Raw genomic sequence first — 12,335 nt, 5'->3', positions numbered from 1 at the left:
GATGTCCTGAGGGTGTCCTGCTACACGGGTGGTGTCGGGGTCACGGTGTCACGTGGTTTGTGAGCGTTTTCATGGCAGAAGCTGGTGCAGGCTGCACACGCTGGTGATGAATGAATCTGAAAGCAGACAGAAGCATCCAGCAGAGGAAGTAGTAGTCTTGTCTTTCACTCACCGCTCCACTTATTCCCCTCTTCTCCTGCAGCTGTAAGCGTCAAACTGTTTCCTCTCTGAAAAGGTCACTGCTCTAACATGTTTAAACCGATGTAGTGTTTATTGCTCATTCGCCAAAAAACACACCCAGTTCACACATGATAGGCACTTCTGACATGCTGGGAGAAATTCTATGGCCGCCGAGAAAAGCGCACCGCTAAACCTGATAAAAGTGATGAAAGAATATTATTCCAATCAAGGGTGGGCGATGTGGATGAAATCTTTGATGCTGCTAAATGTAATTTTATTTTGGGATGTTGATGCATCTACTGGAGTATTGGATTAAAGAGGCGGGTAACACTCAAAGGGCATTTACCAGGCAGGGAGGTTCTAATGAAAAGATGTTATTGTTGCATTATTGGCAAGGGAAAGGAGAAAACTCATGTGTTCCACTCCTTGTTCAGTGATGGGGCCTCTCTCTGTCTCTTCTTCTACCTACACCTGGGTTGAATCGGGTCTAGAGACGGAGCTTCTTGCTCACATTTTGAGATTTGTTACCTGATGAAGACGACGTTATTGCATAGGTCCTTTATTGATTCATAGCATTACCTGAAATGGCCTAAAACCACCAGAGAGATAAAAGTAATAGTTACGATATAAACGTTATTGAAAAATGTTTCTATCATCTCACGGTATATACAGGTATACTGTACGAAACTAATCCGGATCATGCATGTTCCACCCAGACACTGATACTGTCGGTGTAGGTAACACTCCAGACTAAATCAAATGCTTGGCATATGTCACTTCTTCAGCAATGTGTAAAGCAAGAGCTTCCTGTCTGATGTGCACTTTGTTTCATCTTCATGCAGACGGAGGCATCAGGGTTAACCAGATTTCATGTAGGGTGTCTGCGTTGCGTGCAGTGTGTGTCATGTGCTGCTTTGAGTGGGGAAAGTTTCGAAGGTGGTGTGATGTCTCTCGGTAAATAGGCTCATTAGCGGCAAATCAAGTGTGAATTTCAAGAGAATGTTAAGCAAGATGAGCTTTAGTAGAATTTACCTTTACATGTCACCGTATTATGAGAAACGAGAAAAGGGTTTTTGATCTTTGCTCCTCTAAAGTGTCTGCCATACTGATATCCTTCAGCAGATTATTAGCGGAGTAGATACGTACTGTAAAGTCAGTCACTTTATTAGCTAAATGTGCTAATCAGAGGGTCAAATAAGCCAGTAATTCATAATTAAACAGTGTAATTTGCATGATTTGAAACTAATGCCATAGACACTTTGGGTGGGCAGAAATCTGAGTTTAAATTACTTTTCAGGACATGAATTAGACGGCCATTATGTTGATTGCCTGAAAAGCAACATTGCACTTGTTATCATGCGGGGCAGCCTACATCCTGCTATTTTTGTCCACGATCACGTTCCCACATGAATAAAAAATTCATGCCTTTTTAATAATTTATTGTCGTTTGAGGAAGATGTTTTGGTCGGCTTCCCACGGTCTGACCACGCCGGCTTTGAAGCACCCACCTGTGCATTCATGCGTGCACGGTGGACCAACTCCCGTCAAAGCTCTCATCAGAGGAGCGGGGCTGCTACGATGATTCATTCACAAAAGGGCCTCATTTAATTACTCCCAAATCGGGTCACATAGATACCCAGGAGGGGGCGGCTGCTTTATGGCAGCAGTGGGCGATCAGAGCTGAGCCACGCGTCACATCACAAACCACTTTCAGATCCCCACGGCTCTCCTTTCACGTGAACAGGATTTCAATCTTTAGTGCTCACACCAAAGAGATTTACACCCACCTGGTGTGTCAGCGCTGGCCCAATAAACCTGTTTATGTATTAAACACTGTGGGGACTCTTGATATTCCTGACAGACATTGCCATAGACAAGTAATCACAGCAATAACAGCCTCTTATTAAATCTCCAGCCATTTTAAGATGCTCTCTTGTTTGTTGTCGAGGTTACCATAAGCTTACACAAGTGTTGGAATACAGACGTCTCTTCGACTGATCCCCCACTTTCCTGTCCCGAACCTAAGCTTTATTTCTATTAGATTTAATAACACTCATCTCATATTTGCGGTATGTGAAATATCAGCTTCTCAAAATGACGAGCGTCTTCTTTCCCCTAAGCTGCTGCCGAGAGCTTCGCTGACAATAGCAGTGATTAGCAGCCACGATCGTCTGGAAATGTTTCTGTCAGAGCGGAAATGAAGAATTTTACGCATTTTACCTATTTTAATAGGCAGTCAGATGGGATGCATGTCAGGTTGTTGAACCAGATGCAGTGGAATATTGAATTGATCCAACTTCAGTGCTCTGCGGAGGGACAGACAGCGGTATTTATCCCGGGACAAGAAATCGATGCAAATACAGTTTGAGGGTACTGATCGTGACTTCATATTATACAGTGGTAGCATCATGATCAGTTGAGTTTTTGTTGTTGTTGTTGTTGTTGTTGTTGTTGTGTGTGTGCTTGTTAGTACTGTGCATATGTGTGACAAGACGCAAAGAGAAAAAGACTGTGTGGCTGTGTGAGCATTAGGCGGGATGTCTGAGGCCACGAAGGTTTACAACCCAGCCGTATACCTGCATTACACACTTGGCTGAAGGTTATACCTCCAGCTTTAAGGTGAGCTCAAATATCAGTTTGTCAGAAATGCAATTGAAGAAACCTCAAAATACACCCATCACGGTGAGGACAAATCGCTTCTCCATGCCCAGCGATGTGAGGCCCATTAACTGAGAGAATGAACACGATTGAGGGCCTGTTTCTACCCGAGCAGGCAAAGGGCAGACTGGATGATGAACGACCGCTGGACAGTAGGAAAGGACAGCGAGGAAGTGGAAAGGACATGAGAGGGAGACGGAATCAGTGGTCATCTTATAATATACAGACTTAACACACAATAGCTACCTTCATTTTCCCATATAAATGTTAAACAATAAAATGTATTGAGTAAGTTTCTCATACTGCCACTTAAAAGGTCTACCAGGGACAGGCACAAAGACAAATCACACATCCAGTACTGCTTCACCTTGTCCGAACGTAAATGGTTTTACTAAATGTATCTATAATGTGCCAATCTTGCCCTCGGGTCGCGTTGGAAATGCAGTCTCGGGTAAATTCACCCCGTCACAATGTAAAACTCTCGGCCATAAAGCACCTCGGGAGAGCTTTTATCAGTCTTAATGCACTCTTCAAAGAACATCCTTCACTCTGCATGTCCCATCGAGAGGTGCTGCTTGACCGCAGGCAGAAGCTACTGTATCAGTCTGGCGGTACAGATGACGAGAAAGACCATTTAGGTGACCGATGAGCATCTTAACCTTAAGGGGTCAGCGAGAGCCAACATCACAAAGTGATGGTCATCCAGACCCGAGTACACTTCTTTACGTGTGCTAATGTCGGATACCGTCAGCACATTCTGGGTCTAATATTTGTACTTCTATGCAGGGAGGACATTGTCTTTGACCCTTGATGGTTTCACATATTCCATCGGTGCTGACTATAGACAACTAGACAAGTAGTCCTTCTCGCTCACAAGCACTTCATAGCTTTCAGTCCTCAATATATAATTTCAGAAGACTGCCTCTGAGTCACATTTCTTTCACAGTCCATTGTACCGCAAGCAACCACGGCACCCCTGTTCATCAAATGCAATATTCTATCCCCGCTCCCTAGTCTCCCAACAAGACCCTTTGATGTCAAATTGACACTTTAGTGAACAGCACTTGGTGGATTGGATATTGCCTGGCAACTGCAGAAAACACACTCGTTGTGGCTTCTTCAGGATGAGGAGCGGATGGTAGCGGGGACGGTTTGGGTGGCGCAGACGAAGAGGGAGGATGGTGGAAGGTATTAACCGTAATGGTGTGCTTCTACGATGAACGTGTGTGTGTGTGTTTGGCTTGCCTCCAGGCAGTGGAGCAAAATTAAAGCCCAGAAAATTGGATTACGGAGTCCCCCGGGGTGGGATGCCCAGTAGCCAGCTGATGAGCGCTCATCTAGTCTTAGCTGTATTCTGCAGCGAGCCCCGCTGTTGGCTCGGAGGCCAATTTGTTAATAATTATTGCTCGTTAGTGAAACTTCCTGCTAGCGAACCGGGGTTCCGTGGTGGAGACAATAGTCAAGGTCTATTGTCCTACAATTATCGCAGTTTGAGGGAAAGCAGTGGTTGAGTTATTGTCTCTGAAGTCTCTGGCTTTGCTGATTGCCAATTTGCTGTGAGGACTCCCGTTATGAGTGACACCTGTAGTGCCTACTCACTTATAAATATGCAATAGATTGTTTCCTCTTATATCACGCAGGTCTGTGTCAATTCATATTTCTCTTGTAAGATAGTTTGGCACTGCAACGTTGAGGTCCATTAAGTGTTAGCACGCCTGAAGTACTTTGCATTTTATTGTGATGATTTATGATGCTGAAGCTCACATCTCTTCATTGTAACATTATAAAATGAATCTGCAGATTATTTTCTTGATTAAACGATCGGTTTGGTCGTTTGGTCTATAAAATATATGAAAATAGTAAAAAAAAGGCACAAGATGATGTCATTAGATTGCTTATCCAACCAACATTTCCAGATGAAAGATATTAGGTTTATCATCATGCAAATCACACGAAAAGCAGCAAAATCATGACAGAATATACAATTTTGCTAAAGAAAAATACCTAACCAATTAAACAATCGTCAAAATATTTGATTAGTTTATGTCGAACTATTCATCGATTAATCGACTTTTCCAGTTTCATCTCGTGTATCAAATAAGAAATGAGGAACCCACATGAGGTCAAAATTAATGTTTATTTCATTAATGAGTGATCTGGTGATTATTTTTCTTGCAATTTCTGACCTACAGTCCAAAGTGATATAAAGCAGATGAACACAGCAAATCCTCACAGTTGGGAAGCTGGAAAGCAACAACTGTCAACGTTGCTTTGCCTGTCAAATGCATGTGAGCTGTGATTAGGGCTGCACTATATATTGTCATCGAAGTGCACAAAAGAGTGGGATTTTGCACTCGGTTTTTTTTTTTTTAGTTAGTAGAAAGAGAGTGTCAGTAGAAAACTGCACTTCAAAATGTAACAACCCTTCTTTTTATGGGTGCTTTTTGTGTTCAGTTCAATAAAATACATTAATTTGTCAGTATACTGACAGCAGCAGAAAGGCAGAGCTGAGTACACTTCAACATCTTGAACACTTTAACATGAAGTTATATCTTCATCATCAGTGACCACATAGTTTCCTCCTATCGTGCAGCCCTGGCTGTGATGGTATTCACCGTTCTCCTTAACCGATGTGGTTCCTTATTTCCTTCAGAAATAAAACACAACACATCCTCAACTCATGAAGCAGATAAATACTCCGAATAACCTCAGATGCAGGTAGATTACCCATAACCCTTAGAAAACCTCCTCTGCCCACAGTGTGTGTGTGTGTGTGTGTGTGTCCGTGTGTGTGTCCATCGTCTTGGCACAGTCGGCCCCGTCTATGCTCCTCACGGGAGCTGCACACACAAAGGAGCTTATTGTATAATTGTGCCTCAGTTTTAATGAACCAGCGCTCCTGCTCTCACTCACTCCTCCCTCTTCAGTCGGTGCCCTCCCCCTGCTCCCGCCTCCCCCATGAATATCACAGTGCTCTCCCTCATTATTCATGAGCTGGTATCAGCGTCGTCATGCGAGCCCACACCGAGCAGGAAAAAGGGGGGAGTGTCTCAGCGAGCGAGAGTCACAACTCCGGCGTGCGAGTGTGTGCATGTGTGTGTGTGTGTGTTTGTTTGAGTCTGTGAAATAGAGGGAGAGAGGAGACACGCCGGCTGATGCTGCTACTTGTACCACTGCTGAAGCGGCTGCCACACTGTTCACATCTGAACCTTCGTCCGTCAGACTCAGCTGGAGCTCTCTGTTCCTTTTGAACTGGGGTTTGTTTCTGTCCGCTTGTGTGTGTGAATGGGATGGCTGAAAGAGATGCTTGCTTAAGGAGTGACTGATGAGAACCAGCGCTCCGGTGTGGAGGGTGACCCCCCGTGTCCGTACCACCACCACTACTCGGGGAGAATTGGACGCCTGGCGTTTCCACGACAACTATAATGGGCTGCAATCTGTGCACTTTACAGAAGCGAGAGGAACACTACAAGCTGCTGTATGAGATTGCACAGGTGAGCAGCAGCACGGCCGACTCTGGCATCGATGTTGTGTGTGTGTTGTTGTATGTGGTTCATTGTGCGAGCTGTGCTGAGAGCAGTTCTAGGCTGCTGCTGCTGCTGCTGCTGCTTGTTTTTGGAAAGAGGTGCCTCGTAGCGAGTGTTTTGGGGATAAATACTTAAAATGAAAGTGAGGCAGCATTATGGAGAAAGATGCTTTTTGCTCATCAACAGATGTGTTTCGAGTAATTAGCACTTGCTTAGAGAGTAGGTAGTGTTCAGTCCATTTATCCGTCATACCCTAGTACACAGGAAATATTTCACATGATGTATTTTTGCCAACTTTTAGAGTCCTCAACAGAATTTGTCATTGAACATATTTTCATTCAAAGTTTTCTTTCGGCACTTCTGGTGTCGCTGTGAGACGGGTCAGTGTCGTGTCAGCAGATTTGTTTTAACTTCTCTGAGAACATTTGGTCTTATTGCTCTCGATCTCATCTCTCAAACGCATCATGCATTTATGCAACTCTTTACAGTTTCAGAATCATTCATGATTTGTTTGACGTCTGCAGAATAATTCTGCATTTTACTGAGAGGCAGATGAACAGGCAAAGGGCAATATCTCAGGTTGTGTGTAAGCAGATAAACAAGCATTCACCTCACCACCTCCACTCTCTCTCTTCAGCCCCCTTCCTGTGATAGTCGAATAATTGTGAAGCTTGGCGTCTCCTGGAAGTGAGATAGTGCTCACCCTCCTTTCTAGTATGCGCCTGCCTTCACGCCACTGTGATCACAGCCTCATTAGCCGTTTTCTACAACCATCCTGTGCATTAATTAGACATGAAATGTGTCTCTTTACCCTTGTGAAAAGACGGGATGAGATGAAGTCGGGGAGGTAAACTAGCTTGGGTTAACCACTGCCTGTAGTGTTCACCTCGTGTGCAACTTGAGACTCTGCCAAATTCTGCCGCTGGACATTGTCCATCAGATTTAGAGCTGCATGAATGGTCGGAGAAAGCCGTGCTGCAAGCTCCTAGATCAGCAGTGAAGAAGGTTGCATTCACTAATGGTCTGTTTAATATTAGCAGACAGACAGCATTGTCCAGGGACCATGCAGGATGAATAGGTAGCCACCGAAGTGCCTGCCTCTCCTCAGGAGGACCATAAAAATAGTGCTGTCTTGGTGCTTATCTTGGCTTTGTGGCTCTCTCCGCACCAGTTGTTAAGAAATAGCGTCGACTCCTTTTTCTCGTGGTTTAGCTCGGGGGGGGGGGGCTCAGTATCCGCCAAGTGGGCCAGTCTCCAGGGCACACTCACTGTTGACAGGAGGCTCTCTGGCATGTCTGTCCACCCACTGATATACTGAGCCGGTTCAGGCGGGAGCTGCAATATCAGCACCTACTTTCTGATCACCGCTGTGGGAGGTAAGGCAGGAAGGATATAGAGCGTGGAAGATAAAGACTGGGATGGGAATAGAGAGTGAGCCGTTAAAGATACAGTTGTTAAAGAAAATGCTAGGGAAAAGGTAAATGAAGGAAAAGGGCAAAGGTGAAATCCCACCAATGCTGGGAGAAGACTAAAGAGGGAGGAAGGGAAGTAATTAAGTAGACTTTTTGGTTTGAAATACTGTTTCATCAATAAAAAAACAACACGTACATCACAGACAAACCACCTCTTCTCACTCTCATATTCGTGCACACGCTCACACATGTCCGCAGAGACAACAAAACAAGCAGTACACCCTCAGCAACAGCACAGCAAACGCATAAAAACAGCAACACAACTGGCAGAAATGAACAGGGATGGAAGACAGACAGGGAGAAGAATCTTCTCCAGGGAGCAGAGCTCTCCCTGCAGCTATAAAAGTGTGTCGCCATGTCTTTGTGGTCAGGAGAAGTGTGTTGTGACAGCAGGAAGCCACGCTCACACCGCCGGCATCCTAATCCTCTTTCCTACATATTGTCTCATCTGTCCGGCTTGCTCAGCTCTCACCCTCTCGTTTTTTTTCCCGTCCTTGCTCAATCTTTTTTCTCCGTCTGTCTGCTGTTCAGAAACACACACTCACCTAGACATAGATACACACACACACACACACACACACACACAGACACGCACTTGGCACGCTACTCTTTGATTATGCAGAGATGCTGAATGTGTGTATGCAAATGAGGTAGAAGTGGATTCCTGGTGTCACAGCGTGACTGACCGGCCTTGCAGCAGGTTGATTCGAGGAGTCGGAGTCATTCACAATGGTTGGTTAGCCACCTTCCTCCCCTTCCCTTCACACTCGGGAACAATTTTGACACTCTCTCCGTCTGCCTGACCCCACTCGCTGTGGGAGATTCATGACTAGCTGGCTCCCTCACTCTCTCTCCATTCCCGCTTTCTCTCTGTTCTCACGGCTGCGAGTGTTCTGCATGGAAATGTGCTCACCTTTCTCAGCTGGCCTGCGAAGCTATCTCACCGGGTTGACATTTTTTATTTATTGTGTCAGCTTTCTTGCCTGGACACAGGAATCTTCCTGTAGCTTTGCACTTTTTTCCACCCCAACTCCCACTTTCTTATTGTTATACTTACTGATCATCCCTTGTGCATGATTTTCTTTCTCTTTTTTTGATTCCTCTGATCTCTCTGATTACATTTGTTTGAACCTTTGCTCGAGCCTGCTCTCTGCTGGATTCCACTCCACTTAACCTTCCAATGATTGGTCACTGTGTGGAGGAGAAGAAGTTTGAAGGTTTTTCTAATTTTTGGTCAACAAGGACGAAACCTTGTTGAACCTATTGACTCCAGGTTCTTACCAGACTCGTATAGCTTGCATTATCAACCAGGCTGCTGCTCGGGCCATTTTTGCAGACAATGGCATGCTGTAGTAGATTCACTCTGTGATCTGGCAGAGCTTTGTTATTCCCATTGTGTCCGTGAGCTCCCCTCGTGAGTGTCACACGTTGTCTGTGCACTGCTGAAACCCAGTGATGTGTGGCTTTTTTGGGGGGCTAATTAGCAGGATGGCAGATGTTGATGAGCGGAGCAACGCAGCGTAGCTCAGAGTTATGTGGGTCGTATGAGATTTCTGCAGTGTGCAAGTGTGTTTATGCATTAATGGTCCGCATTGTCTTTTGACAAAAGCCTTTTTTGCAAATAGGGTTGCAATCAAAACAAAGGGACTCAGAAAGACTAGCAAATTCTCGTTCTGACTCGTCGCATACAGGCTAACTAACTTTTCCTTTTCTCAATTTGTCGCACCAGCACATGATTTGGTTGCACCCTTTTGGTATTAATCAATGGTGGAACTTTAAAGAGAACTGTACTAAAGTACAATTTTGATGCTACTTTTGTACTCAACTACATTTCAGAGAGAAATATTGTACTTTTTAGAATGCATTGCAACAGCAGATGAAGCCACCCAACAGTATTAAAATGATTGCTGCCCGCTACAACATTACATTGCATTGCATGTTTCTGCATCAATAATACTTTTTCGGGATTATATACTTACATTCTTTTACTTAAAGCCACTACAAGGAACTTTCATTTTGTGTGGACTTTGGTGGTCCCTGTGGACGAAAGTGGTAGTGTTTCTGAACACCCTTTAGAAAACCCCTCGTTTTACTGCAACAGGTCATACAGTCTTCCCCAATTCAGGTTCTCTGTGCCTCCCTTCCCTCGACCTGGGCCTCCAGCAGTGTTGTCGTTGTTGGCTCCCAGCGGAGACCGGCAGAGCAGCGAGGCGAGGCTGTGCTCCTGGTCGGAGGAGGAGACGTGGCAGAATTTGTGCTCCGCATGTATAAATGCTGTCCTGTAAGCACGGGGCTGTGATGAGCGTGAGCATGGGGGGGGGGGGAATAGACAGTAGCTTTTGTCTCTGCTCCGACAGGGGCACCAATGATAATGATTATCAAGCACTCGCATGAATGCGAAAACATGAAATTTCAACTTGAATACTGATCGCATATGTGACCATTTGTGTCACACTCCAGGAGCATTTTCTCTGAGCGTCTAATAATGAGGCGATGGGCTTAGAATGTAGTAACTTGAAAGCCTGGTGCGTCTCATAGAGACGATAACGGTTGCCTTGTGTGCCGGTATCAGATGCCGAGGGGCGTGACGGAGCCTCTTATTTGACGCCCTGGGAATGAGAACGGGCTGAAAAGACTCCTCTAGGTGTCAGCGGTTAGCCCTGATGATGAGCCACCACTAGGTAACAGTAGCAGCCAGACACTCTTAATGTTGCTGTGTGATATATTGAGCACAGACCCTCTACATTTCATTGTCCTGTTTAGTAATTTTCCAATGATCCTGGCTTTCCTTTTTGTTACTAAGCTTTGAAAGCACCACAGCCAGTTTTATAAGTTGTATTAAACAGGACCAGAATCACTCTCCGCTGCATTTGAGAAATGAATGGAAAGCTGCTTTCCAGCTCAATGAGGCACAGCAGTCCCTGATAACTTGCTGATGCATATGAATGAGAATGTGAGACACGCACACACGCACACGCACACACACATCTCTCTACAGGAAACAAAAACACTGTCTTGGTAAATATTCTAACTATAAAACCAGAAAGCTGTGTTTGTGAATTTTAGAGTGTGACAGCGCCCATTAGTGCACTGTAATGGAATCTCAGAATTTAGGGGTCATGTTGAGCAGTGTCACCAGGTTGACGGGACGGGACAGACAGACGTGAAGTGAAGTGAAGTGAAGCAAATCTGAAATTCATTTGTTCTTTTGGGTGAAGCCCGATTCCCTGGAGTCCGTTCCTGCAGCAGGGGTGGATATGCTCTACCGTGTGGTGGCACCACATGTGAAACCTGTGGACCGGAGAAGGTCTAAGGAGGACACATCTGACTTGCTGCTGCTTCTGCGACACCACCGGCCATGTGTGTAATGAATATGCATTCAATAAAAGGTTGAGCAGCTATCGCAAGAGCCAGGCGTTCTGAGAAAAGGGTTGTCAAGCTTCACCGGGCTGCACGGACCATCACATACAAAAGCCAGCAGAGTGTATATTTGTGTTATCTGTGTAAGCAAGGGCATTAGTTTAGCATTTAGTCTAAAGAGTTGTAATGTGGGAGAGGAGTAATCTTGAACGTCTAGGGATCCGACAATAATAGTTCATTTTCTGCTCAGACAATGTAAGTTGACTTACAGTTAGAGCACTCCCAAAGCTTGAACGGTCGAGGAGCTCTCGCTGTTGAATCAATCAAGAAAGTCAGGTGATTTTGTGTTGATAGTAATTATGGGGTTCCTTTAACCCCATCCTCTTTTTATATAGATGCTCCCTCTTTTTGTCTTCAGGTAACATGTTTTAAGAAGCACTTTGAACTGTATCTTTGCATTAAAGGTGCTGTACAAAAAAAGGTATTATTACAAAAGGTATATAAAACTACAACTCCCATGGAGTATTTTTATGATAAACAGTCAAATCATCAAGCCAATTAAGACTGTTTGTTGGTCATTTTAGACATCTCCGGGTATCTCCGTGGACTTCAGGAATTAGTGAGGGGCGTTTTCACTATTTTCTGAAAATCTGTCGGATCAATTAATAATGAAAAAGTGTTAGTTGAAGTGCTATTTTGAAATTGGAATCTACACTGGAGATAATACTTCTGGAACCAGCAGCCCTCCCACTTCACCTCTATGAGCATGCCTGTGATGGCTTTGATGGTACATTAATGCTGTCGAACCTTGCTCTCATCCCCCACCACATCTTCAGCACTATCTCCAGACAGTTAGCCACAAATGCTCCCATCCATCTTATTTTTCCATTATGCTTTTTTGAAGGATGTCTCTTAACCATGGAAACTGATAGGAGTGAAGAAAGAGGAGGGGGGGGGGGGGGTGGTGCTGCTTGATTGATCTTGTGTCCACCTGGGAAAGATTAGCCCCAAATATAATCTGACCTTTCAGGGCTGCTTTTGCAATTCCCATGCAATACAAAGGTCCATGTTTTTCAAGCTCTCTTCAGGTGCATAGGCAGACAGATGGACAGATGCATATCAATCCTTTTCATGCCTT

At 44.8% G+C, this 12,335-nt stretch overlaps 1 protein-coding gene across 1 annotated transcript in view; it reads left to right on the top strand.

Annotated features, from left to right (window-relative positions):
* Positions 1-5,932: 5,932 nt before the first annotated feature.
* Positions 5,933-12,335, top strand: part of LOC116390128 (PDZ domain-containing RING finger protein 4) — a 45,445-nt gene continuing 39,042 nt past the window's right edge. Inside the window, exon 1 of the mRNA XM_031859470.1 lies at positions 5,933-6,332. Coding sequence (XP_031715330.1) covers positions 6,264-6,332 — 69 coding nt within the window. The 5' untranslated portion in view covers positions 5,933-6,263. The remainder of the gene's footprint in view (positions 6,333-12,335) is intronic.

The sequence above is a fragment of the Anarrhichthys ocellatus genome, unplaced genomic scaffold (genome assembly GCF_004355925.1).
Source record: "Anarrhichthys ocellatus isolate YVR2014 unplaced genomic scaffold, GSC_Weel_1.0 scaffold2, whole genome shotgun sequence".
In the NCBI taxonomy this organism is placed as follows: Eukaryota; Metazoa; Chordata; class Actinopteri; order Perciformes; family Anarhichadidae; genus Anarrhichthys; species Anarrhichthys ocellatus.
The sequence above is the reverse complement of the archived record's forward strand: the minus strand, read 5'-3'. Positions and strand labels throughout refer to the sequence as shown.